Genomic DNA, 27,910 nt, shown 5'->3' with positions numbered 1-27,910 from the left:
AGCTTATCACTTGAAGAAAATAAAGGCAGGAGATCTTTATTAAATGTGAACATCAGGAGATAGGTTACAGGTCCCAGAATTCCTGATACATCTCTTAACAATGACTTAGTGCCTAAACGCACAAATTTCCCTCCCACGGCCTCAGACAGTGCCATGATCCATGAGCTTCCTGCCTCAGTCCCACCCTGCCCAGAAGGCCCCAGGGCTCCTCCCAGCCCCCCTTGGAGGCAGGCAGGCACCATGTTCTTGCTTCCCGATTCCGTTCCATGCACCCCAGCCCACAGGCACTGAGCCTGTGGGAACCGGCCACCAGAGCTGGCATCTCCAGAGGCACTACCACCCTGGGGCGAGCACAGAGGGATACCCTAGTGCCCTGCCCCTCCCCACAGCGTCAGGGAGGGTGCCTTTAGGGTTGCTAGGGGCAGGGCGTGTTGTCATGGATGAAGATGGAGCCTGGAGCTCAGAGTAAATTTCACTGAAAACAGGAAACCACGAAGCGATACGTTCACTAGTAAGGGTCCAGAGAAGAAGAAGTCAAGGCCATGCAGGAGGAAGCTGGGGAGGAAGTGTGGTGTCTTTCTGCTGCGGGGCCTCCGCCCTCCTCCACACAGCAGCAGCTGGCTCTAGGGTCTGGCAGCCAAATTCTTAGAAGTTGTCTCTGCCTTGAGGTCAGAAGCTGAGGTTTGGGCCAGGCCAGCCTCTCCACTGGGCAGGAACATTCTTTCTGCGCTGGAGCGTGAGGAGTCTGGTCCATGGGCTTGTCCTTCAACCCTAGGGGTAGCCTGGCCCTGCCTCGAGCAGGTATCACCCTGCCCATCCCTGCCCTCTGGGCCCCCACAAGCTGTGAGAATAGCTCCCTCTTTCTGCGGCAGCTGGCACTAAGAGTCCACAGCAGCAGATGAAACCGAGGGGTAGATCCCCAGGGACAAAGCAGGAGCCAGGGTTTGGCATTCTGGCCACTGGAGGAGTCAGTGCAGAGTCTCGAGGCCCGAGGCCCCCGCCCACCTTCTCCTCAAGGCCCCCAGGCACAGCTAGAGGCCCACGTTGACCTACGGTCTTGGGCCTGAGAAGGGAGCTTTTGGAGGCAACCAAGGGGCTCCCTGGCTTCAACTGCAGGCCCGGGGCTCACTGCTGCTGGAGAGCCTCAAGCTGTTCCCTTCTCCCACCCCAACTCCCGTCCCCAACCAGGCCAGGTGGGCTTCTCCCTGCCTGCTGGGCCCTTACCCTGGCCTGAAGCCCTGGCTCTCAGCACCCAGGCCTGGCTCAGCAGAGCCAGCGTAGGCTGCTGGCAGATGAATGCCCAGTTGAAATGACGCCCTCCACAGTGCAGTGCCCGGGGCTCCTGTCCAGCTCAAACTTTGTCCTCCCCCTCTCAGGCCCCACCACCCGTTTTCACCCCACAGTGTACAGAGACCCCTCCCCACTCCTCTCCATGCTTTAAAACTCTTTAATCGAAATTCCACAAAGGATTCCCCTCATATATGTGTATAAAAACAAACTTGGGTCATGCCCTGAAGCGGGAGATGGGAGCAGAGGGTCCAGAGCAGAGCGGGCATAAGACTTTCGAGGGACACGCCCGCCCCTCCCACCCGACAGGATCTCGCTGCAGTGAAGGCTCAGCACAGATTGACTGGAACAGAGGACCAAAGACTGGGGGGCGGGGGAAGAGGGCTCCCTGGGCCTCAGGCACCTCGGAAGCAGCGTAGGGATTTAAACCCAGCTCTTACAATCCACCCACAGGTTTTGCACTGTTGCCCGAGTAGTTTTGAATAGCACCCCAAGAGTGTCACAGTTTGAGCAGTACATTATGTGGTCACCATCTCTCTCGACCGCAGGGAGCAGGCGGTGGAGCCCTCTCCGCTCGCCTTCCCAGCAGGCCCCTGGCTCTCCCCTCCACTCCCATCTGCGGTGGGTGGTGCAACCTCTGGCCTGGTTCCCATTGCCCAAGATGCCAGCTGGCTCACAGCGGCCACCGTGCCGCAGCATATACTTCCCGTTTTGGGGCTTCTGGCCAATGAATTCTGGGGACCAGAATGCAGGCAGTGGGAGCCCCCAGATTTGTGTAACCTGTTGACGGCTCCTCAGAGTTGGCTGGTAGAAGGCAGCTGGGGAAGGCTCCCACGGCCCAGGGTCAGGCAGGCCCAGCCCCAGAGCCTCATGATTACAAAGAGGTTTGACAGATGAGCAGTCTCAGGCGAGATGGGGGAGCTGGGTCCACCACAGTGGGGACGAGTCTCTCCACATCTTGTCCTATGTCTCATGCCTGGAGGGTGGCACTGGGGAGTCTGCCCGGTGCCCATCTCTGCTGTCAGGTCCCAAGGCTTATGTCCCAGGGAGAGAGGCTGCCACACAGCTGGCAGTTCTGGGGCTTCTAAGATGGAGGTCATTTGGCATCAGTAGCTGGTGAATTTCAGGTCTCTGGGGTGGGATCCCAGCACCCCACCATCCTTGAGACAGGGGCTGAGCGATCCAACGCCTTCTCCCTTCTGCCATGTAGCATCCAGAGAGGCTGAGGGTCTGGCCATCAGGAGTATTTCAAAGAGTCTGAGCTTAGATCAGGAGGGAAGAAACCAGGTCCAAGGCCAAGGGACCACTCAGAGGGCCAGCCCTAGCTCAAATGCACCTGCCCCAGGCCCAGCCACAACTGCCCACGGCCCCCAGCTGGTCTAGATGGCCTCAGAGTTTGGAGAGTCAGGGACGGGGTCTGCAAAGGAAAGGAGAAGCAGAGTGAAGTGGGGGTTCCTCTGTCCTTCATCCCCCCCAACCCCACACCCTGAGGCTCTGAGGACTCCCCAGGGAGGGCGGGGAGTGAGGCTGATGCCCTGCACGCCGTGGAGAGGTCATGACCTTGCAGGCCACAGAGCTGTGAGGGAAGAGAAGCACTTACCTAGGGAGGGGAAGAAGACATCCCCGGGGCCTGGTGGAGACAGAGGAGTGTTGGGCTCAGAGAGCAGATGCCGCCCAGACTCAGAAGGCTGCCTCTGGGCCACATAGGTCAGGGGTTGCCTGGGCTTGGTCTCTGGCATCCCATGGGAAGGTGGAGAGATCTCAAAGCCGGGGTTTTCAATTCCTTGAGTGTTGTTGCTAGAGAATCAGAATTGAAGGTCATCCGTGCTGCCTGGGGCTAGGCCTCTGCCCTCCCGCCTGCCTTCCTTCTCTGCTCCCTTCCCCTCACCTGCCTTCCCACCCCAGGCCTCAGCAGCCTCTCCTAGCAGGAAGGGAGGATCCAGGGCCAGAGAGAAAAGGCCATGGGCTGCCCTCCCCACCTGCCCTGAGCTGAGGGCATCTGACCGCAGCTCCACCCTGTGGTCTGACCATCTGCCCCAGGCCCAGGAAGGAAGCCCAGGGTCAGAGGCGCCTCAGGAATCTGGGGACAGGTCTCTCTTTGGTCAGTAGAGTTAATGGCACTAGCGCTGAATGTCCCCACAGCTTGTCTTGAGCTGAAGGGAGGGCACTAGCACTGAATGTCCCCACAGCTTGTCTTGAGCTGAAGGGAGGCGTTCTTCCTGCTTGGGAGTGGGACAACCTCTGAGGACCCCTCCAACTCTGAGATTCTAGCAGAACTTCCTGTGACCTGTCTTGAATATCATCCCTTTCAAACATCAGGGGGGAGCTCTGAATTTGGTGTTGCAGGTACCGGGGCCAAATTTCTAAATGTGGCTCATTCCCAAGTACGCCCTCCGTGCCAGGCTCCATGCCAGCTTCCTGCCCAGAGTGCACCAACACACATTCCCTGTTCACTCTATCCCCAACCTGTCGCCTCCATCTGAGCCCTTGTAGCCTGACAGCCTTCTCCTTGGGGTGCCCTGCAGGGAGGGGCCACAACTCCAGATGTGCTGGCCTCCTTTGCATGTTTCAGTGTCTGCCTGGGCCCAGCTGCTTCCTCCCCTCCCCCACCCTGGCCTGGCTGACCACTGAGGCCCGAAGGTGGGTGCGTAGTTCATCCAAGCATCCTGGAGCTCAGACTGCTGGGTGAGGGGTGGCAGGGAAAACAACCAATCGGCACAGATGTGTAGGCTTCAGTGGCAGATGGCAAATGCTCTTCTAACCAGCTGTGCCAGGCAGCTAAACAGGGGCCCTACTGCCCAGAAATATCTCCTTCCTGACAGCTGGCCCAGAGCACAGGGAGGACCAGGGAGGCCACATCTGTGTTCTCAGCCCTGTCGTGGTATAAGCAGTGACCAGAGAGGAGAGGGGAAGAGATCCTGGTGAAGTTGGGAGAATCAGTCTGTCCTGGCTAAAAAGGTCCCCCTCCCCCTTAACTGCTGCATAAGGAGTTTGGGTGTAGATGCTGCCCTTCAGAGATGACAGCCCAGGGAAAAGAGACAGCCTGCCAGACTCTGAATCGGGGTGGCACAGCTGCTGGAAGTGTCCTCAGGAAGGTCTCCATGGGCCTTACCTGTCCATCCGCACCAGCTCCTGGGCACCTAGGGACAAACAGAGAAGCTAGTCACAAAGAGAAGGCTTCCCCAGACAGCATCCGTGCCCTCCCTGGCAGATGCCCCTCGGGGAACGGGAGCAATCCTGGACAGAGCCGTGCTCAGCCCTGGATCCCACTTCTGTTCACTCAGGAAGCCCGTATGGCAGGCAGTGCTCTGCGTGTCTACCCAGCAGGTGAGGCCTCAGTGAGCGGCCCATTTTGACCGGTGATAAATGAAATTTGGGCTGCATTTTACAAGTGTCTGGGACAACATTTGTTGCCAGGAAACCAAAGGCAGCCAATGATTTCTCCCATGTCTTAACTTGGTGATGTTAGATATTCATGATCCACCAAAGGCCTGGCTCCTGAATTTGCTGTTTCCTGTTTGGACATTTGTCACGTTCTGGTCGTCAGCCATGATTTACTGGGCAGGAGTGTTGCAAGGTCAGTTCCTAATTAGAGTTCCTGGTCCTCTCTGTCCCATCCTCTGCATTGCCTAATAGAGTGGCTTTCAAGGCAACATCTCTTAGAGGAAACTTAGGGGGCCTGAGACCCTATCACTTCTCAGCCGTGCTACTACTTTCTACTCTGCAGCCAAGCTGCTGCCACCCTGCCCCACTGTGCGGGTTCCCCACCCCCCAACCTGGCCACCAACCAGATGCAGTGGCCCCAACTTCCCTCTTTCTTGCAGCTCCCCATGTACTCCCACAGATCCTTCTCGTTTTTTACGAGCTTTGCTGCTGATTACGATGGGGAAACAAGCGGTAGGGGAGGGGCACAACAACAGAACACCCACGGGAAGTTGCACACAAGTTCCTGAAATCTCTGAGGTATCAGAATCATGGCTCCTTGTTTACTGGGTGACTGCGTGGGGCTTCGTGCGGGTTTCTGCGTTCCCGCCCCTCATCCTCTCCTCTGCCCTGGGGACACCGAGTCTCTGATACTAGAGAGGTTGCCACACCCATTGGCCTCCGCAGCACACTGCCTTCCTCAGTGCTCCCAACCCTTTCTCTTTCTTTTTTCCTGAGTTTGGCTCATTCCCAAGCACACTTTCTGTTCCAGGCTCTGTGCCAGGCTCCGTGCCATCATCCTTCCCAAAGCGCACCACACAGGCTCCCGTCCACTCTGCCTCCGACCTGCCTCCCCACTGCCCCGCTCCGGGCCACTCGGCCTCTGCCCTGTGGCCACACGCCTGGCATGTCCCAGGTGACTTCTGTTGCCATAATTCCAACAGCTGCTTCTCTAGAGTCTAGATCAAGAAGAATGACCTGAATCTCCACTCCCTCTCCATTTCGTACCTGGTTTCTCTAGCATCGTCCCCTCTGGCATCTCTTGTGTCTGTCTCTGAGCCTTCGACCATGCAAGTCATTTTTTTTTTTCTTTTTGGAGAGGACAGAGGACTGGCCTCAAAAATACTTTTATTAGGAGATAAATGATTGACACCTTCCTGTTACTGCATATATTAAATCTGGGGAAAGGTGCTATGAAGTGGCTACCCATCACAGAAATGGGGCTCGTTTAGAGTTTCAGAAGACGTGCTCAACACTGGTCGTGGCACAGCCCTAGCCGGCCCACCGCACCCCCTCGAGCCTTCTTTCAGTGCAATTCTTCAGCACCCAGCTCATCTGTCCCTTCCTCTGCGAAGCCCTCAGTCTGCAAGTGTCCCAGTGCATGGAATAGGAGATACTGGGGGCTGACCCCGGCTCCCCGTGTCCTCAGGACACCCCACAGTGTTCTGGCCTGGGGATGTCCCCTCTCTGCTTTTCCTTCCTCCAGCCCGGGACAGGGGCAGAGCCTTGGCCAACCCCTCAGGGCCCTGTAAGGAAGGCTGTGCGGCGCCAAACAGGGTCAGTAGTGCGCCTCCCCCACCCAACGCCGTCCTCTGCCAGGAATTTGTTTCCCAGTTCCTGTTCCCTGATGGAGACAGCCCTGTGGTCTGGAGTAAGGGGCACAGAAAGCACCTCCTTTGCTGGTAGCCAAGCCTAGCTGAACGTGGCCCCTCCTCGTCCCATTCCCACCTCCGTGGAAGTGCTCCACAGACGGGCAGGAGCTGAGGGCAGCTCTGCAATGACTTCTCTCCCTGGTTGATCCCCTGGGTTCCTCTTTCTGCTCCAACCCCTTTACCCTCCCCCACCCCAGCCCCAACCCCAGGGTATTTGTGTAGATAGACTGTGGTGGATTTTGTGAGAGGAATAAGGGCGTCCTGAGAGGAAGGGAGAGGTGGCCACAGCCTCTGAGTGACCCAGTGACAGAGGGACAGAGGGGTGTCAAGTCGTTACAGTCTAGCCGAAGGCGATCAGGTGTAAGCCAAAGCCTTCCTGCAGAGGACGGAGGGGAAGAGGTGGGGGAGGCGAAGCGAGGGCCCACACCCTCCTGCTCTTGGAAGACTGAGACTGGACGAGGCTCATGGGTGGAGTCAAAGGAAGGGCAAGGGGCACTGTCACCCAAAGAGACGGGTGAAAAGGTATTTGTGGTCACAACTTGAAACCTGGCTCCACCACGTACTCACTGTGTGGTTCCTTAAGGGAGTTACTGAACGGCTCTGTGTCTCAGTTTGCTCAGCTGTAAAATGGGGCCAGTGGTAGGACCAAAGTCTTAGAGGGGTTATGAGGAATATGTGAGAGAATGTATATAGCAAGCTTGGCATGGTACCTGGCACAGCAGTCCTACTGGTTAGGGGTCGTCTGCTATGACGCACATGCTGATGAGCGTTTTTATTATGTGGTGGGACTATATTCCCTGAAAAGCGTGAGGTGAAAAGCTCTGAGTTTGAGTCTTAGCTCTTCCACTTACTAAGTTATATAACATTTGGTTAGTTATTTAACCCTGCTGATCTTAGGTTTCTCACCTGTAAAAGGAAAGAGTTGAAGCAAGTTATCTCTAAGATCCCTCCCAGTTCTGATAATCCGAAGGTCATTTTGTCCCAACAATTGCTACCAAGACAAGCCTACCCATACATTAAAGCAGGGCCCCAAACAATCTCCAGGTGGTAGCACTTTTATAAACCAATTTCAGCTACTCCGTATGATTATTCATTCATTCAACAGTTATTCATTGAGCGCCAAGGGGCTAGTGGATCCCCTCCTCTCTCCACCATTGAGCCCAGCTCCTTGCAAGGACTGTAGCAGCTCCTGTCTCTTGAAGAGCGGAATTGTGCCTGCCTTTAGCCTTTGCTAATGCCCGTGGCTGAGAGGGGGGCTGGGGCAGGTCACTCACACCCCCACCTAGCCCAGGCGGGCAGGGATACTCACGGCGGTTGGAGGCCACCTGCCTTTGCTTGTAGACCAGGAGCAGGATGAGGGGGAGGCAGAGGATGCCCACGATGCAGGCGCTCGTAGCCAGGGCAGCAGCCGTGATGCCTGAAAGGACAGAGGCAGCCAAGGTGAGGCCCCGTTCCCACTGCACCTCCTGAGGGGAAACTGAGGCCCAGAGAGGGAAGGCCTGGCAACAGGGGGACCCACCTTTACCCAGGCCCCACAGCCAGACCCTCACTGACTTGCAGAGGCACGGAAGGTCTGGGGACCCCAGGGGGGCCAGAGCACCAGAAATCAGGCCAGGCGCTTACAGCTGAGGCAGCTCAAGCGGGGAGAGAGAAGGGTCCTCATCCCAGCCCACTGGGAACAGCTCGACCACCCTGGGTGACAGGTTGTTCCCTGAAAAGGGAGAGCAGGCCCTTCATAGACCTCATGCCACAGAGTTCAAGGTCAGAAGGAGCCCAAGAGATGAAAAACTTTTGGAAATAGATAGCGGTGATAATTGCACAACGTTGAGAGCATAATTAATGTCACTGAATCAAACACTTAAAAATGGTTAAAATGGCAAATTTTATGTTATATATGTTTTATCTCAATGAAAAATAAATGAATAAAAAGCCCTACTTATCCCCGGAGAGACTCCTTGGCTCCAGGATGGGGGCCTCTAAACTGATCTCACATGTACAATTCACGGGGAAAAATCTTGGGGCAGGAACTAGGGAAATGTGAATCCTTGTCCAACATTTAAATTTTTTTAAACTTCCTAAATTACACACAAAAAAATTTACAAGTTAAAAAAAATTCAAAAGTTTCTTCCTCCCCCTCTACCCAGGCCCCCCCCCAAAGACATAATCACTGTCAGTTTTTTTGTGTATAGTCTAGATACATTCCCCGCATGTAGAGCATATATGGGATCACGTGACAATTGCTTTGACCACTTAGCACAGCTTAGACACCTCTCTGTATTGGCACAGAGATCTACCTCATTCTGCCTAGGGCTTTATCACGTGGCTCACCCAAAATTTATCGAAACAGTCCCCTACTGGTGTGTATGTAGGTTTCTTCCATTTTCAACATAACTAATAAAGTAGCAATGAACTTCTTGTGTAGGCATCTTTGCTCACTTGGGCAAGTACATCCGTACGTAAAACCCTAGTAGTGAAAGTGCTGAGCCAAAGAGTAAGTGTATTTTCTTTTAGCCTATTGCTAAATTGTCCTCTAAAAAAAAACTTGTACTGCTTCACGATCCCATCAACAGCATGGGAGGTTTGATTTATTTCAGTCCATCTGCTGACTCCAGGAGTTTGGCTGGGAACAGACGTGCCCTCAGAACCACAACCAGTGTAAATGCATTTCCTTCCCAGTTTTAGCCCTTCCCTCTGACAGAAAAACCATGGGCTGGGTTACCTTGTCACAGCGTCAACTTGGCTCCAGGGAGCTTTGGGGAGGTGAACCGGGCTCAATGTTGCCTTTGCACTACTTACTTGGGAATAAAGGCTGTTTTTATCTCATTGTATTGCTGAACAACCTGATGGTGTAAACAAGCTTTCAGGGCGTTTGTTCAGACCTCAGAAGAGAACAAGCTGTTTTCAGGCGCTTTAGAAGTACCCACTGGTACAAGAACAGTTGCTGTGCTGTTACAAAGACAAGTTCGACTCCACATTAAAGCAGGTTCCCCACAGATCTTAGCGAGGCTGCACTTTGACGTAGAGTATTGAAAGTTAAATGTTCTATAATTCAGACATTCAAGTATCTCTAAACCCCGTCACAGGACCTTATTTTGGGCACTGAGAAACCGGCTGCACAGCGCTCTTTTTTGGTCGTCAAAGCAGGTCTCCTCCAGACTGGTACTAGGCAGCATTTGGTGTAGTCAGTCTGTGATCACTGAGTCCAGCTCCCTGTTGGCTGTGGGTGGCTTGGCCCAGCCTCTACCTGACTCCTGTCCCCAAGCAAAGACTCCCTCTCTTCGGCCCCTCTAGGGGATCAGGACTTGGTTTCCTTACAGCCTGGCCTGGGAGTTGAGGCTAGGGCCAGGGGGCAGGGTTTGGGGAGAGTTCTGTGGGCCAGTTGCCCTCCGACACCATGGGCTCCTCTGCAGAGCACAGCCGCGCCACAGCTCCCCAGCCCTCCCGCTACGTGTGGCCAGTACCTGGGGGTGAGGTCGGGGGGTCCTGCTCTGTAGCCATCCAGAGCCAGACTCATGCTTAGAAGGTGATCAGGCACCGGCAGAGGCACCTGCCTAGCCAGCAGCAAGCAGTGTGCCAGCCCTTACACAGCGGGGTGGGATGGGAGGGGTCCAGCCTGCTCAGCGATTCTCTGTCCAGGGCCTGCCAGTAGTACGCCGAGGGAGTTTATGGAGGAGGGGGGAGTTCAGCAGAGCTGCCTGGTTCCAGGGACGGGGCTGGATGAAAGCAAACCATATACCTGCTGTGTTGCGGGGGTGGGGAGGTTGCTTCTCAGGGAGATGGGCTGCCCAGCCCCCTTCCCCAGGTTCAGTGAAAAACCACAGCCCCCCAGCAACTCGGGGCTCCTGGGCTCCTTGGGTACCACCTTCCTCCGCCCCACTCCTCTCTTACCACCTCCCCTGCCACCTCAAGCTGCTGTGAGCATTCAGAGGATTTCATAGACCAACTACCCTCCTCCTCCCCAGAGATAACGCTAGGAGACTGGCGCTGCAGTCAGAGAAGGGAAACTCAAAGAGCTTCTTGGCTGGAAGCATCATTAACTAATCAGGTACCAAGGCTGGCTGGGGGGGGGGGGGGGGGGCACCTGTCTTACAGCAGGAACTGGGATCTTTCCAAAGGCAAGTGGCAGTGGAGGGCAGTACCCAGCGGTCAGCCCTGGGGCCTACTAAGCACATGGGTCACCAGGCAAATGTTTCGAACTGTTAGAAAACAGGATATGTGTCCACTGTCTGCTGCCATCTACTTGCCATCCTGCCTTGGCACAGGGGAATGGATGAGATGACTTGGGAAGCCAGGCCTAGAATTCCATATTAGAAGTAATAGTAGCCAACACATACACAGCACTTACTCCGTGCCAGGCATGGTTCTTAGCGCTTTCTTTACACAGAGTACCTCATTTTAGCCTCGTAACAACCTGGAAAGTATGATAATAACTGTCATCCCCATTTTACAGATGAGAAAACTGAGGCACAGGGAGGTTAAGCAACTTGGCTGATTTCAGGATCTGTGCTCTTACCCCCTTTACCACACTGCCTTTCACTAGAATGGACTCAGGTTGCAACTATGGCCGACACAGTACTTAATTTTTTTTTTTAATTAGTTGCCAACATTTTAAAATTCAGAGAGTTCATGTAAGATCTGGACTTCTGACTTTGCTTGAAAATTCAGTGGCTCTGGCAACCCTGGGCCCCCTTCCTGGCACGTGGCGGTTGGAACTGCAAGTACAGACTGGCAGCTGGGTGCTCACCACAGTCTCTACCCCTCCCTACTGTCCTACCCACCAGCTCCCTGGCCCTGCGGGCATTTAGTTTTTGAGCCCTGACTCAGCACCTTAGATAACACAGGGTGCCTCCCTGTTAGTTGGAAAGGGAGACGCTTGCTCGCATCGCTCAGTGGACACACGATACCTGGAGAACGGAAGCACTGTCCAAAGCCCGCACACCCCACCCAAAAGCATAGCTGGGTTTCTCTTCATCTGAGACCACTTCCGCCTTAGTGCCAAAACTCCACCACAGCTGTAGTCTGCAGACCTCCAGAACCAAGGGCCTGGAAGGGGATCGAAAGGGGACTCCAGAGATCATTGACGCTATCTCCCTGCCCTTGACGCCGAGACAGAAGCAAACATGTCCCTTTGGCCTTTAAGTAGCCAATTCCCTGTAGACAGTAGTTCAGGGAAGCAGGGACCAGAGAGAGGCTGCACATCCCGCGAACTGGAGAGGAGGAAAATGTCAAAACCTGAGAGCAGAGGTGCCCCGCAAAGGAAGCCTGACCCTTAACAGTCAAGTTCAAGGTTCTGCCTCACCCTTGGGCTCTCATCAGCCAGACTCCTGGAATTTCCCAGGTGACTCCTGTTCCCTTAATTCCAGCAGCTGCTTCTCTAGAGTCTAGATCAAGAAAAACGACCCAGATCTGCACTCCCTCTCCATTTCACACCTGGTTTCTCTAGCACCATCCCCTCTGGCATCTCTTGTCTCTGTCTCCAAGACTTAACTCATACAGCTAATTTTCAGAAAACGAGTGTTGACAGAGGGGAAGGCCCCAGTGCTCAGGCAGGGTTTGCACACTGAGAATCAGGCACCCTGGCTTCTCCTCTTGGCTCTGAGAGACTGGGAACAAGTCCCTTCACCCGTCTGAAACTCGGTTTCTCCATCTGTGAAATGGCGGAAGTGGCGGAGGTGTTTCTGCGGGAGCAGAAGTGGGACTGGGGGTTTGTTCAGAGTGGAAGGGGCGATGGGGAAGTAAACACTCAGGGACCCCGCCACGTGAGGTTCACCCTGTCCTGTGCACAGCACACGTGTGCGCACACAGTCATGAGGCTGCTGCATGGGAAGGGAGGGGCTGCTCGGGGTGGGGGGCCCCCTTTCCACCCTCCCCAGGGAGCTGCCAGTGGAGGAAGTGAGGAAGGCAGCGGCTTGGTGCCGAGGCCACACATGAGCTCTGCGGTGTGCAGGAAGAGGGGCTTGTTCTTAGTTCCATGTGGGTCTAACTCAGACCCAGCTGTGTGTTCTAATTTTGTTCCTGGCTGGTCCATTTGTTGCTTCAAAAAAAATGAGTAATTCGAATAGAAAGTCACCACAGCCTTTGAGTGGGGGCTTGGCCGGGGCTGTAGCTGAGCGGTTCCCATTCCTGGCTTCAGTTTTGGTGTATGTCCTCCTGGAGGGCAGGGAGGAGGCCTGCACTTTTGTGTCTCCAGGGCCTAGGCGGGGTCTGGTCCACACTGGATGCCCGATAAATACTAAGAGAGAGAAGGCTGAGGAAGCCAAGACCCCCTCCTCTCAGAAGAGGGGGGTGTCCCTAAGATGTCCCCCCTTTGCCTGCTGTCTCCAAGCTGCTGGGCATTCTCGCCTGGCCTCCTAGTGCCCAGGCACCTCTTTTTTTTTTTTTAATTATTTTATTTATTTATTTTTGGCTGCATTGGGTCTTCGTTGCTGTGCGCAGGCTTTCTCTAGTTGTGGCGAGCGGGGGCTACTCTTCGTTGTGGTGTGTGGGCTTATTGCAGTGGCTTTTCTTGTTGCGGAGCATGGGCTCTAGGCACGCGGGCTTCAGTAGTTGTGGCACATGGGCTCAGTAGTTGTGGCTCGTGGGCTCTAGAGCGCAGGTTCAGTAGTTGTGGCGCACGGGCTTAGTTGCTCTGCGGCACGTGGGATCTTCCCGGACCAGGGATCAAACCCATGTCCTCTGCATTGGCAGGCAGATTCTCAACCACTGCGCCACCAGGGAAGCCCTGGGCACCTCTTGAAGCAGTGTCCCCATCCCCTGTAGGGCACCTCTGGGCAAATGCCAGGGGGCTGACTGACACCCACCACACTGTGTGTCCAGTCTCCTACCCCGACGTGGGAAGAAGGTGATGTGAGCAGTCCCAGCTGCACTTCCCTTGTCAGCTGTGTGAATTGAGGCAGTTACGTCTCTTCTCTGGGCCTCCATTTCCATGTATGTAAAGTGAAGTTGGTGACGCCTATTTCACAGGGTTCTTATAAGAAGCCACTGAGATACCAGTACTTGGAAGGACTTAGCACAGTCCTGGCACATAGTAGGGGCTCTAGAAAAGGTGGCTCTGTTCCCCTTCCTGAGCCTCTCCTTCCTCTCTCCCCACACAGAACAAGGAGATTTTAAATCGTTGAGTCCAAGCCAGGAGGACCCCCACCACAGCCCTCCAACCTTTGCCTGTGGCAGAGGGCTAGTGGGCAGGAGCCGTGCCCACTGAAAACAAGCTCAGCAGCCTGTGGCACCCAGTACCTGTCGTGAGGGCACTTGGCCAAAGGTCACTGCCGGGGCACAGCCCCACTCAGAGAGTCAGGAGCTGGGACTCCAGGAGCCACCTTCCTCAGGCTTTGGGCCTTGGAAGGGGCATGGGCTTCTGGGGGCTGCAGCCCAGTGGCTCAGGTGAAGGAGGAAACAAAAGGGAGAGGCAGCAGCAAAGGAGGAGGAAGGGGGGTTCCGTGGGCTTGGGGTGATGAGGTCAGAGTTCAGAATGAGGACAGAGGAGAACAGAGAACCCAGAAGAGCCAAGAGGGTGGTTCCTTACTTTCACTCTCCTTGGAGGAGGGTGGGTGCACAATGCACTTGGATGGTGCTTCTTCGCCTATGGGAGCAGAGAGAAGGGTCATCAGGTGGGCGTCAGACCCAGGAGGCCAGGAAGACTTATCCAGGCTGGCATGCCCCCCCTCCTGTCACAGGTACTCAGGCTAGTGTCCCCTTGGCAACATTGGCCCAGCTGCGCACACACACACAGACACGCACACACACACACACGCACACACAGAGACATATTTTCACTGCATGCCTGCCCATTGTCATGACACATGACAGCCTCAGGGGCATGTCGATACCTGCCCACACCCACACCTCTATCTAGTCTACAGCCCCTCGCCTTCTCACCTAGACACACGCACACACACACACTCGCCTAACTCACACCCCAGGTGTGAGCCATGGAACTGTGGTGAGCAGTCACACTCCCAGCCCAAGTTCATACACCCCCTCCCGTTAAAAAGTCCCACTGTCATAAACACCCCCTCCTGTTAAAAAGTCCCACTGTCATAAACAGAGCCACGTACGCCCTTCTGTCCATCACACCCAGCTACCCAGAGAGACGCGCACAGCTCCACACACCGTGCCACCCCTGTAGTGCCAGCACCACCCATACAGAATCACACAGCCTCCGGCACAGTGTCGCACCATCAGATGCACGGCGCCACCCCACATCACGCTGTCCTCCTCTCTGCTCACCCTCCCAGACAAGCACAGGCACCATCCCCAGAGTGACCCCCCCCCAACCCCAGCTGTCCCCCAGAGGCAGCCCTCACCTCTCTGCACCTGCAACTCCATGGCTCCGTAGAGCCGCTGCTCCGAGTGGTGGTGCCTGATCTCCACCACCAGGCAGCAGTAGAGGCCGCCGTCCAGCAGGGTCAGGTTGCGCATGGTGATGGTGAAGTTGCCGTGGTGGTCAGAGGCTGACTCCAGCCCGTGGCGCTGGGCCAGATCCTGGCTGGTGTTGGCCTGGTGGCCGCTGTGGTGCAGGTGAAGGTCCTGGAACGTGAGGTTGCGGATGGGCCGGCGCTCCGAGCAGGCCTGCACCTCACCCCGCGTGCTGCGGTACCAGGTCTTGTAGAAGGTCACGTCATGCCCTTTGGCCAGGGGGCCCAAGAGTCTGCAGGTGAGAGTGACGTTCTGTCCCTCGGGACACACATACAGGGAATACGGCGTGGCGACCTTGAATGCTGCCACCAGACCTGCTCAGAGAGACAAGAGCCTGTCACCCGCCTGAGCCGGCACTACTCCCAGTGCCCCCAGAGTAGGGAAGAACCTTGGTCTGGGGCTTCAAAGATGCGGGTTCCCCAGCCACAAGCTCTGGGCAAATCAGCTGACCTCCCCAAGCCTCAGCTTCTTCTTTAGTTCATGAACCCGGCTCCGTCCTAAGCTGTGTGGGAGGAGCCACAAGAGCTTCCCCAGGTGTAGCTGGATGAGGCATAGGAAAGACTCCAGGCAGGCAGCAGACTGGGCCCGGCCAGCGTGTGTCCCTCTCCCAGGTGGCACATGTGCTCCAGCCCCAGCTCCCATCCCCCTACTGCAAGCACCATGGCTCTGCCCACACCTGGCCCCTGGCACTTCCAGCTTCCATGCCCAGTGCCGTCGGGTGGGAAGCAGGGTGAGGAGGGGAAGGCTGTTTGGGAAAAGCAGCGCTTTGCCCTTGACGGCCCCTCTGGGGGCCATCGGCTCCTGGGCAGGCCTTGCCTTCGCGCCTCCTCATCAGTGAGCACTAATAGAGCATCTACCTGCGTGAGGCCTGTGCCGGGTGCTACATCTCACCTGGATGCTGAAGATGTGGCCTCTCCAGGGGCTTATGGCCTAGCTGGGTAGACAAGTCCGGCCTCTTGACAAAATAACCCCATAGGCTAAAGGGCAAACCCGTACCAGCCTTCAGGGCACTTGGAGAAAAGAGGACACAACCTTCCTGGGGATGGTCAGGAGACTTCTTAAAGGAAGGAGAGTCTTTGAGGTAGATGGACAGAGAGGATTCCAGCAAGTGGAAGGTGGCAGGGAAACAGGAAAACCCAAGGTGTCTAAGGGTCAAGGACAGGCAATGCAGAAAAGGTCATCTCATCCAGTCACCTGCCTGCCACCCAGGCTTCTTAGAAATATTTTCTAGTTCATTTTGTTTTCAATAAGCAAATGAAGCCATGCCCTGGTCCTCTTTATCCTACCCCAGTCTCCTAGCATTTAACCAGGTTCACCCCCTAAAGCACTGGCCCTTAAAAACAGAAAATTCTGTCTAGCTATGAGCCTCAGTTTCCTCACGTGTGCAATGAGGAAAATATTAGCTACAAGAGGCTTGTGAGAGGACAGAATGAGGACAAGAGGAGAACACGAGACGTGAGCTCTTGTGCCCCCTGCAGACATAGGAGGGATAGCTATAGTTATTAGACGCTAGTGATATTTTGATTTTAATTGGCTAAAATCAGGGGCTGTTGTGGGCAGACAGGGAAGGAGGACCCTGTAAATATGTACAGGATCAAAATGGATATGTCCTTTCCATTGCCGTTGCCTGAACCCAAGATAACAACACGACTTCTTCCTCCAGATGCCCCTTCCCTGTTTTACAGCCCACCCCCCTCTCCCCTCACCTGGCAGAGCTGAAAGCCTGGCCCAGTCAGGAGAAAGGCAGCCTGGTGTAGCTTTGGAATTAGCCCACCCTGCATTGGAGTCCAACAGCTGAGAGTTACATAGACTCTGAGCCTCGGACTCCTCACTATAAAACATAGACGTGAAACAGCTACCTGCCAGAGTTGAGGCAGAATTACAGATAATTTACATGAAATGCTCTGAAGGTTGGTGCTTGATACCTCGGAAAGATAGGTCTCTAACTCATTTCTGCAATTCAAGAGACGTTAGGACATTAAGAGTGAAAACAGTTCTGCACAATAGAATGGAGAAGCCAGATTCAGATTCTCTCCCACTAAGGTGTGAATGACTGGTAACAGCTGTGGTCCAATCTTGGCGTGCCTGCATATTTAAAGCAGAGTGTGAGGAGGCAGCAAAGCCATGGCCCCAAAGAATATGTCTGCAAGGGTGGAGTTTTAAGCCCCAGAAGGTAAAAAGGACACACACACACCAGAGCCTCCCACTCACAGCACCCACATGTGAGAGGGAGCCATGTCTGGGAGCCCCAGATTTTTGGAAAGTCATTGCCAAGGTAAGCAGGGATTTCAGAACTTCTTTAGCGAGATGCTGATCTCCCTTTCCAGCAGAAATATAGAAGCCCAGAAAGGGAAAGTGGTTTGCCTGAAGTTCCAGAGGGTATAAACTCAGAACCTAGAGCATGGGGGCTTCAGGTAAAGCAGGATCTAGTTAGAACTAGAAGAAGGAATAGCATGGGCATGTCTAACAACCCAGTAAGGTAGGTGTTATTTTTATTCCTGTTTCACCAATAAGGAAACTAAGGCACAGAGATGTTAAGTAACTCACCGAAGTTCACACAGCAAATAAGTACTAGAGTCAAAATTAAACTCAGGCACTTAGACTCTGTACTGAAAGAAACAATTTCAGAAACTGGCAGCCCACCAGCCATACTCAGCCTTCAAACATATGTTATTTGACCTTCAAAGTATTTTACTCTTTTTTTTTTTTTTTTTTTTGAGATTGCCAAAATTTAAAGACCGGGAATTTGATATGAAAATTCCGACTTCTAGCTTCTCTTTGAGAATCAGTAAATTAACACTAAACCAACTTTCCTATGAGGCAGTCGTCAACTGGAGCTGACCAGCAGCCTCCTTTGTAGATGGGACACTGGTGTTCTAGCTTGCTGCAGTCCCTTCTACTCCCTCACTTTCCACCTGGCCTGCTTCATTCCCTCACCACGAATGTCCCATGGACATCTGAGTTTCTGATCCATGAGTGTGGCTCCTTGGTGTAACCAGGGAGGGATTCTACTCCCCAAGCCCACTGTTCTACAGATGAAACCCTCAGGCTCAGAGAGGAAATGATCCACCCAAGGTCCCCAGTGGAAGCCTGACTGCCAAATTTTGGCTGTGCCAGTAAATGGAAGTGGGGAGTAGCTACAGAAAGGACCCTCTAAGGAAGAATAAAAACCCACCCAGAGAGTGGACCCTGGCTTATTTCTGCCCTCTACTCCCCCTTTCCCCAGCAGGCCACAAGGCAGCTCCCAGCAGCATCTCTCCCAGCTGGTAACTGGTTTCCCCTTTTCCCAACATTCTCTTCAGCCCCAGGACTATCGCCAAGGGCGAGAGCCGAATCTAGATCCAGCAGCATTTGCAGGAGCACACACACCTTGGGGGTCACGGGGAAGCTGGCTCAGTAGAGGCCAGGGCCGCAGGTCTGGGGTGGGCAGAGGCAGACGCAAGAAGTGGAGCACAGAGCTGAGCAGGGTGGGGACTGCTGAGTGGACAGAGGTGTGGACGGGTTGGGGCCAAGATGTGGCAAGACTGAGGCTAGCTTGTGGGCAGGGTAGGTGGGGGCAGGACGGAAGCAAGCAGCAGGGCCTCCAGTGGGGCACCAGCCCAGGGCCTCCAGCAGGACGTCAGGCCCAGAGACCCCTGGGTCCAAGCAGTGGTGTTAATGACTGCAGAATTGCCCAGGAAGCGATGGAGAGGGGATTTTCAGCCCGAGGAGCGATTTCGTTGAAGACCCACAGTGGGGACACAGAGAACTGGGGTTCCGAGACAGAGTTGGGGAGGGGGCATTGCTCAATCCCTTACACCCCACATGCCCCAGAAGGACCTCTTCCCCTTTTAGAAAAAGGAGAAGCTACCCTGGGCTTCAGGTTTGGGCGTGGATGAGAGTGTTCAGTTTGAGCAAAAGGGCCAGACGGGAGTGGGCCGGGCATCTACAGGTTTGTCCTGGGGGGAGAGAAAACATCTTGTTTGTGGTGTCTGAGATTGCAGCTGGGACAACGCCCACGCCCACGGGCAGCCTGTCCTTAGGAGGACTCAAGGGCACGGTGTTAGGGAAAACAGCCCCGTGTCTTCCATGACTGCACATGCACACGTGTGTTATCAGGGGCTATATATAGCCCAGCTGGAATTATAATTATTTGGCCGGAGGATGTTGCTTATTGTCAGGAGCAGATCCTTCTGGACACCTGGGGCATTGTCGGAGACTGGGGAGGAAGGCCCCTGGCTCCAGGGTGGCCGAGAGCATGTGGGACAGGAAAAGGCCCCCAGCCCTGGGCTGAGCCTGTGCCCATGTGGGAACCATCCATCATTGTGCTGTTCTTGGGGCCCTGCACCACCGCCCCCAGCCCCCACCTGCTGCTGGGTAAGATGGCAGAAACACCTGGAGGAAGAATGCTGTGATCCTGGGAAATGTGAGGTCTCAGGATTAATACTCTGGCCTGGGCAGGCAGATCCCTGGGCCCCAATCCCCACTTAGCCATGCCCTTACTGTGTGCCTTTGGGCAGGTCCCATCCTTCTCTGGGCCTCCCTTTCTTCCTCCTATCTGGAGAGACTCCCCACATTCCTAGGCCCCTTCCAGCTCTGAAACCCTGTGGCAGGTGAGAAGGGCTGTCTTAGGGCAGAGGAAGGAGGCAAGAATGGGCTACAAAGGTGATCACGGGCATTTATGAGCCCCTCTTACAGGTTAGGACTTGCTGAGCACTTTATACTCATTTAATTCTCATAACGCCCCTGATGTAGGTCTCATTATCCCCATTTTAAAGATGAGGAAATCAAATCAGAAGTCAAGCGATTTGCCCAAGGCCACACAGCCCTATGTGGCTGAACTGAGACCCACACCCTGGACAAGCCAGCACTACAGGCAGCAAGAGCCCTCCACCCCTCCAGCGGGTGGGGCTGACACCTCATCCTCCAGCTACTCAGCGTAAACTGACCTCCAGTTGACTTCTGTGCTCTCCACGAAGCCAGCTTTGCTCTGCCTCAGACCCAAACCGAAAACATCATTCTTTCATTCCACAAATATTTACTAAGGTCCCAACATGAGCCAAGCCCAAGGCAGAGAGGCCATGGGGGTGCAGAGTTCCCTAAGGGACTTCCGCTCAGAATTTAGCCCTGCTTCTGCCACTTTCTAGCAGTGGGACCCTCAGCCACAGAGGGGCTCAGCCTCTTGTAAAAGCCCCAGTGTAGGGGAAAGGAGTTCTTGTTTAGCTTCATCTCAGGATGCTAGTTTTTTGTGACCTCTTTCCCTCCATAAGGTTTCACCTGGTGAAACCCTGTGGGTGTGCATGGGATGGGTGTGTGTGGGTGTAGACAGGCCTGTGTATTTACCCTGACCCGGCATGAGCTTAGTCCACAGTCGCCAAGGCAACGCCCCAGCCTTTGGAGGTGGGTCCCTGGCTTGATTAGTCAGGCCTAGGAGGCCCCACCCAAAGAGCTGAACTCTGTCCAGCTGCTAGGGGCTGTAAGCAAACAGTTACTGATGGCCTGCTATTGCTGGCCCTGTGCTAGATACAGAAGGCCAGGTCCTCGCCCTCAGAGGGGGCCCCAGACAGACATGGACCTCGTCTCCAGCTCCCTGCCAGACCCTGTCCTCCAGGACAGTCCATGGAGGATATAAGGAAAGGCTAGGCTCTGTCTTTATCAAGATGGAGAGCACAGAGGGAAAGAGGCAAGGACCAATCAGAACTGGTCCTGATTCCAGTGCTAAGCTCCAGGAAGTACCTCCGGGACAAAGGGCTGAGGGCCCAAAGCCGGCAGGTCCACCCATGGGGCTCTGTGGCCAGTGAGGACAAAGGGCATCTCAGATGTGTTTATTGATACCTGCTCCTGCAGGAAGTGTCCATTCACATTGGACCAAGGAGTCTGGGAAGGGGAAGCCAGGCTCTATCGGAGGAAGCGGCACTTCCAGCACATTGGGAAAGCATCAGTGCATCTGGGGCTGGAGGCTGTTGGCCAGCACACCTCCCCAGGGAGGGCCTGGGCGGTTGGCCAGAGCCGCACCAGTGGATGCGTCTCTGGATGACTCGTTCCTCAGCTCTCCCAGGCCCTCCCTGAGGACAACTGTATGTAGCCCAGACTACCAGCTCCAGCCAGCTACCCTCAAGATCCTGTGCTGTGAAGACTTCCTAAGGTTCAGATTCAAATCTCTTTGTGCCCTACCCTCAGTGCAGGAGGCTCGGTGGTAATGGTATAGTAGCAGGCTCTTAACTCTGTGCCAGGCATCATTCTAATCACTTTTATATGGAGTATCTTATTGAATCCTCCCTCCCTATAAGGTAGGTACTATTATCGTCTCCGCTTTGCAGATGAGGAAACTGAAGCACAGAGAGGTTAAGTAACTTGTACAGAGTCTCATGAATAGCAAGTGGTGGTGCCAGGATTTGAACCCAGGCCATCTCGCTCCAGAGGTCTGGGGTATAGAAGTAGCCAGGGATTGACCAGAGGCCCCACCTCCTTCCTGCAGATGGGCAGGCTGACCTGGCCCATGAGGCTGCAGGGTCCCCCTCGCACCCTCTCTGTAGTTGTTGGGACAGCCAGTTGGTCCCAGCATGGGGAGAGGACCCAGCTAGAGCCACTGTATTTATTTGGGGAAGGCAATGGGGGCTGGGAGAATTGGGGCCTGGAAGAAGCCCAGAAAGGCCTGCTGACCCTGCCCTGGCCTCTTAGGATGAGCACTGCCATCTCTCCCTTCTTCCAGGAGAGCTGAACTGTCCCCTGCCCCCAGCTGCCACTCCTCACAGTGGTGAGTTTTCTTTTTCAATGGAGAGGAGCTGACGGCATCTACAGCATAGGTAGTTTTACTTTCAGTTTTATGGCATTAAATAACACTGAATCACACAGAGAGAAGGTTATTCCCTTTTCAATTCTCTCTCAGTCCTGATAACATCAAAGAGAAAGTCCCAGTTTGATGCCAGTGTGTCTTCAAAACATCTCTATTATGTGCTAAGCTCTTCTTTTTTTTTTTTTTTTCTTGCAAGGTACAGCAGGCTTGGAGCCTTCCCCAGGCTATAGTTTCCAACTAGAATTTACCTTATTTGGTTTTCCTATTATGTACTTTTATGATTTTGTTCTATTTATGGCAAGTGACACTGGCTTTCCATTTATGGCAGTGATACAAAGTTTCCTTTTAAAATCTATTTACTTAAGTCAAAGAATGAGTAGATTTAAAGAGGGTACATATGATGATGGGCAGACACTGTAGAAATCCCCAAAGTGGTGAACAAATAGACTGAAGGTCAGGAAACACCATCATGGAATTACTCTTCCGAAGTGAGTGGTCAGCGCTGCCGAGACCCTGTTACCCAGCCTGCCCAGGGCTCAGATAAAGGTGGAGTGTGCGTTTGTGGTCCCACAGTAAGTGAACAGCAGAGACAGGGCTTGACCCCCGGTCCCCAAGGGAAGTAAGATCCTATGTAGAAAGGTTAAGGGACTAGTCTGGCTCGGTCATGAGCAGAGCCACTTCATTACTGAGTTACTGATGGACACAATGGTGGCCATTGTCTTTCTCTCTGGGGATGGTCAGCCAAAGTAAACAGGCTGAATGTTAAGCTCAGTTGCAAGAAAGACCCCAATAAGACAAGGAAACCCTGAGCCCGGCTTGCCTTGAAGTGGCAAAGTCCCCATCTCTGGGGAACTGTAAGAGGAGAATCTACAGGCACCTATATGGGCATTACAGACTGTTAGTGTGTAGAGGTGCTACAGAGGGCTGGGCCCAGCACTTCAGACCTCCAGGATTCTAGAGAGTCCTGTCCCAGTGAAACCAGTCAATGCCTTCCCATGCTCTGGGCGCTCTACCAGACCCTGCAGGAAGCAAGGAGCTAAGATGGTAAACCAATGGCATGTGGCCTCCAAAAGCCAAGAGGCAGAATAATACTACACAGCCAGAGTTCACCAGGTGCCAGGCACTATGTTATGCCAGGCTCTGTGTTACGTGTGCACCGAAAATTCACAGCAGCCCTCTGAGGGCGGCGCTGTCATCATCCCTATGGGAGAGATGATAGAACTTGCTCACGGATGCTGAGTAACTTGTGCAAAGTGACAGAGCAGTAAAGGACCATCTTGGAATTTGAACGGAGCTCTGATTGACTCCCCAAGCCAGACTGTTAAGTGACAGGGTTGAATGGGAAGCCCTGGCATGCAGGGCACACGACCCCAGGTCCCTTCCATTCTCACACAGGGTGGCATCAGGAAGCCCTTGGGCATGCCCGCGCTGCTGCTAAGGGGATCCGAGGGTCCATCAGAAGCTTCACCGCAGCTCCCCGGTGCCCCCTCCCCTGGTGAGGCCAGACTGCTCCTGGATGAACGGTTGGCTTAAAACCTGGCACCTCAAACTCAGTCTTTGGGGCTTGGTCAATGCTAGTGAGGGGTCACTGCCAGTATACCCGATGGGCACCAAGGACCCCTTTCTTCCTCTCTTCTTTCCCTCTGTCTGCTTGGGCCTAAGACCACATATGTGTGTGCATGTAGGGAGGTGGCGTTCCAGCAGTGTACCTCCCACCTGGGCCACCCTCTCCTACGGAGGTCAGGCCCCAGCAGGGAACCTTTGCCCTACTTGGGGGAAAGAGAGAGCAACCAGCCCAGCTCAGCAAGGGGCTCCCCGGTATTGCTGCGTACCCCTGGCATTGGGTAGAGGCTCCCTTATGCCCATGGGCTGGCCTCAAGCCTGCTTCTCTCCACCTCAGGGCCTCTGGGCGGCAGACTGTGGATTTCCTAAGAACCGATCATTGCTGCGTCAGAGGCTTGCACCACTGGGTTACTCAACAAGGCCCTGCAACCCTGCTTGCCATACAGGGGAAGATGGGCTCTCACCTCCCCAGCCCCAGTGCGCCTCCATGGGCTAGTCCCAGAGTTTGGGACTCTTGGGTCAGCCTGTGAGGACATGGCAGGAACAATAACTTCCACAGGTCCTGGGAAGGCCAGTAGGGGAAGAAGAGGCTCTGCCACCCTTGGGGTCTGCTGGGTCCTGGCTCCCTAGGTGCCTCCCTCCACCCATTTCAACCTGGGTCAGGCCCAGGAAAGGGGTATCTGCAACTTTTCCTAGGCTCCTGAGCGCCATTATCACCACCACCATTCTCCATGGTGCTGGCCCAGCCCCAAGAGCTAGAGAACAAACAGGTCTGCACTAGCCACCTCCATCTCACCTTCCCAAAGCATCAAGGCTTTGACAGTGAGCAATCCTGCCCAGGGCCACCCAGCACCCCAGCAGGCCGGTGAGCAGGTCTTTCCAACTCAGAGACCCTCCGGACCATGTCTGCAACCAGGCCTCCCCATCTCTTATCCCCCCTGTTGCACACTGTACTGGGTAGCAGCTTGAATATTCATTAGCACACCCATATCACAGTTAGGAATACTGAGTCCCAGAGCAGTTCAAAACTAAGAGAATTCTCCTGACTCCTTTCAGTGGAAAGCTGCTTCAGACCCTAATTATCTCCTTGAGCTGGGTCCAGGAAGAGATGGAGTACCAAGCTGTTTAAGTAGCCAAGACCTCTGGGGGTGAAGCCTCCTGGCTGTAGAGACAGTATGGAGTGAGGGGCTCTGAGCCTCTCTGCTACTGGCTCTGTGCAAGCTGGCTCTCTATGCCCGAGTTCTCTGGAACTCAGTTTCCCAAACTGGGGCTGCTGAACAGAGAGCAGCTCAGCCAGAGGAGGACAGGGTAGCGGTAAGAAAACTGAAGGGCCCCTTGGGGTCACTTGGAAAGGATGGGGCAGGGCAGGCGGTCTGTAGTGGGTGGGATGCTAGCCGTCCTGCCTGCCACCATCCCCTGCTCCTTTGGGAAGCCATGTCTGCCATGAGCCATGGCCTTGGTGCCGAGACTGCTCCTCCACCCCCTTTGGCTCTTCCTGGGGAGCATCCAGTTCAGGGCTTAGGCATCTCTGTCTGTGGGGTGTGGGCTCCCTCCTCCTTATAGGAGGCCCAGGCCAGCCTCCCAGCGCTGAGATACCATGCTGCCTGCAGGCTCCCCGGTTTCTGAGGTGTTTTCCAGCTTCTCTCAGAACCCTCCTCTTGCTCTTCCCCTGTCTTCTCCTTCCTCCTCTTCTTCTGACTCACCCACTGGGTCCCTTGCCAAGCTCCCCACCTCCCTCCTGCCTCCCTCTGACTCCCTGCGTGACTCACACTTTCCCTGAGCCTTCCCAGAGAAAAAGTTTAAAGTTTAGTTCCATAGGCTGCCTGCCGGCCCCCTCTTCCCTCAAGATCCAGCTGCTTAAGTCCTGGACAGGCAAGAAGCAGGGGCCAGGCTGCAGGTACTGGGACCTTTGCCCCCCATTCAAGGAGCCCCTGTGTCCTGACCAGGATACCACCTAGAGTTGTGACAGTCTGGACTTTGGAAGGGGAAAGTGACACCTCCCTATGTATGACTTCTGTGTTTGAGCTGAGGAAACTGAGACCCGAAAGATGCCATAAGTTATCCAAGGACCTAGAAGGGGCTCACAGCCAAGCTGGGAAATGTCCCACATTCTCCCCAGTGCATGCCCTACACCAGTCCCTGAGCTGCAGCTTTGCTAGGATGCTGGGAATCGGCTGACCACTCAACTCTCAGCCATCAGACCCTCAGGATTAAGGACCAGAGGGCACCCATGTCCAGCTGTGGACCAGTGCCTGCACTGACTAGTGCCCACCAAGGCTCAACCAAGAGTGTCACCAGGGTACAGGACACTGGCTGAGAGTATACAACTTCGGCACCTTGTGAGATCCTGGGGCCCTGAGGTGGAGCAGGGAGACGCCACAGGTGTCAAAAGCCAGTGGCATCCACTAGAACACATTGGGCTGTCTCCACCGTGTTTATCTCCTGTTCTGCAGAAGGTACTCGTGCCCGGGCTCTCTGGGTTGGGAAGAGCTGGACAGGCAGCTGCTTGGGCAGCTGTCGGCATACACGTGTGCCCACCACCCAGCCGGGGCACTTGGCAGAGAGCCACCGCCCCTGCCGAGCCGTCCTAGCGGCCTCCCTGCCGCGGGTGGGGTCACGGCAGGCTGAAAGGGGCTCCCAGGGCGCCCGCATCTGACCTGGGACCCCCCACCCTGCCCCGCTGTGCTCTCCCGTTGCTCCTCCCCAGCACCCAGGCTCCACCGACCTTACCTCGGGAGGCAGCCAGGAAGAAGGCGAGGAGCACAGGCCCCCAGCGCCAGCTGCCAGCCTCCGGGACTGGGGGGGCGCCCATGTCGCCGTCGGGCAGAGCTGCGTCTGGCGCAGCCGGGCCGGAGCGGAGCCCGGGGGCGCGCAGGGGGCACTCCTGGTTCGCAGGGAGCGGACGGGACGCGGCCGGCGGGGAAACCTCCGCGCGAGTGAGCGCAGAGCAAGTGAGCGCGGCCGGCAGCCCGAGAGCCGCCCGCTCCCAGGGGCCCACAGCGCCCCCGGGCGGCCAAGGCTGGGGTGCTGCCTCTCCAAGGGCCCCCGCGGGAGGGGCTTCCCGCTGACTCGCACCCGGCTGGCCTTGGAGGTGAGGGAGCCAGTCAGTACGCCAAGAGTCAGCGCCACTTGATCGCCCGTTTGAAGCCTTTTCTTCTCTCCCCCATTACTCTTTGCAGAGGATTAATATTGTTGTAAAGCCTGAGAAGTACATCTGCGTCTAACTTAGCATGATACATCATCATCATCATAGATTGTATCAGCCCTCACCCACCAGCAGAGGCTTGTACCTGACATCCTCCAGCCCAGCCCAGGTCCTGGCACTCCCAGTAGTGGAATGACTGACTGACTGAATGAATGAATAGATGGATGGATGGATGAAATCTAACTTTTGTAAAGAGCTAGGTGAGTGAGTTGGGGCAGGCTTGACTGTAGATTCCAGAGCCTGCAACACCCTTGTGCACATGCACACACACACACAGACATGGCACAGGTGCAGGAGTACCCAGCAGGCTTGGCACACCCCTACACTAGGACACACACACGTGTGTGTGTGTGTAACATCAGGTAGTGTGTCCCACAGAAAATCATCAGTACTCCTCTCACCCAGGCCCCAGCCTCTCTTACTCCCTGCACCCTAGATGTCTGCGGGATGCTCTCACACACACACACCCCCCTCTAGTCCTTTGCTCTTGCACCCCACCCAGCACTGGCACTGCTGGCGATACCTCTCTCCTCTTTCAAGTCCTGGTCTCAGAGAGAAGGGGCTCCATGGGGCAGCACTATTAGAGCCCCCCACTCTCAGCCCCTGCAGCCTGGACGATGGTTAGACCCGCTTCCAGGAGTCTGGGAAAGTAGGAAATGTCAGTACCACCACCCCCATTGGTGAGGCTGGAATCCAGCCCTTTCCTGTAGGGCGGCACTCGTGTGCTCTTGCTGGCCGAAGGGGCTCGGGAGGATGCAGTGCTGGGCTCCTCGCCAGTGGTGTGCTCAGAGCTGTATCTTGTGTGCAGAGCCACAAGATGAACGCGGTGGCCTTCCTTGACAGTCAACTTTACTCACATATTTGGGGCCTCCACCACCATTTTTAATGGAAACTAATGCAAACACATTATGGAAAAGATTGCGAAATTTATATGAGCTTTCAAAGATAACAGGAGAGATTTCAAAGGTATTTCATTCTTGAGACAAATGCTTCAGGCTATTCCCCAACTCAGTGCAGGTTCCCTCTCCACTCCAGTGGGAAAGTTTGAGAAATGTAAAACTAATGCATTTTCCCTCTCTGTGTGATTGTTATTTTTATGAAGATTCATTGAGACTCTAAGACCCAAAGGAATACCTCCCTGATGGAGGAGGGATTCAGACTGATGTTGGCAGGCCAGATCCTCGGAATGTCTGAGCCAGAAGGGATGTTAAAGAACAAGTCAAGTCCCTTACTAACAGACAGAAAAGGTCCAGAAAGGACCTCTGTGACATGTCCAAGGTTACAGAGCCCCATCTCAAGGCTGTCAAGCCTACCTGCTTTGGAAACAGTTCCAGCAACCACCTAACATGCCCCACCCCCCCCCCACCCCTCCCCCTGCCAAGATCTAGAGCTGCAGCTCAGGGGACTCATGCCCTCCGCAGGGGCAGTGACAGTCTTCTGTCCATCTGTCCATCCTTCCACAGGTGGTTCCAGAGCCAGCCAGACCCCAGAAAAGGCGCACACAAGTTGTCTACATCCAGCTTTTTGCACCACCTGCTTTCTGTTCCCTGCCCTTGGCAATGGCCTGGTCACATTCTCTCTACCCAGATG

The 27,910-nt window shown here is 54.9% G+C and overlaps 2 protein-coding genes across 2 annotated transcripts in view; one reads left to right on the top strand and one right to left on the bottom strand.

Annotated features, from left to right (window-relative positions):
• Window positions 1–27,910, top strand: part of CDH23 (cadherin related 23) — a 452,031-nt gene that overhangs the window by 388,418 nt on the left and 35,703 nt on the right. The gene's annotated exons all lie outside the window — the stretch shown is intronic.
• On the bottom strand, window positions 21–26,089 carry VSIR (V-set immunoregulatory receptor). The gene is made up of 7 exons (XM_059900265.1): window positions 25,846–26,089; window positions 14,666–15,091; window positions 13,885–13,941; window positions 7,672–7,779; window positions 4,400–4,427; window positions 2,888–3,084; window positions 21–2,704 (listed from the first exon to the last, which is right to left on the bottom strand). The coding sequence occupies exons 1-7, from the start codon at window positions 25,925–25,927 to the stop codon at window positions 2,667–2,669; spliced, it is 936 nt and encodes a 311-aa protein (XP_059756248.1). The 5' UTR covers window positions 25,928–26,089; the 3' UTR covers window positions 21–2,666.

This window comes from Balaenoptera ricei, chromosome 16, assembly GCF_028023285.1.
Source record: "Balaenoptera ricei isolate mBalRic1 chromosome 16, mBalRic1.hap2, whole genome shotgun sequence".
NCBI classification, from domain to species: Eukaryota; Metazoa; Chordata; class Mammalia; order Artiodactyla; family Balaenopteridae; genus Balaenoptera; species Balaenoptera ricei.
Note: the sequence above shows the minus strand (reverse complement) of the source record. Positions and strands in the feature narration are given on the sequence as shown.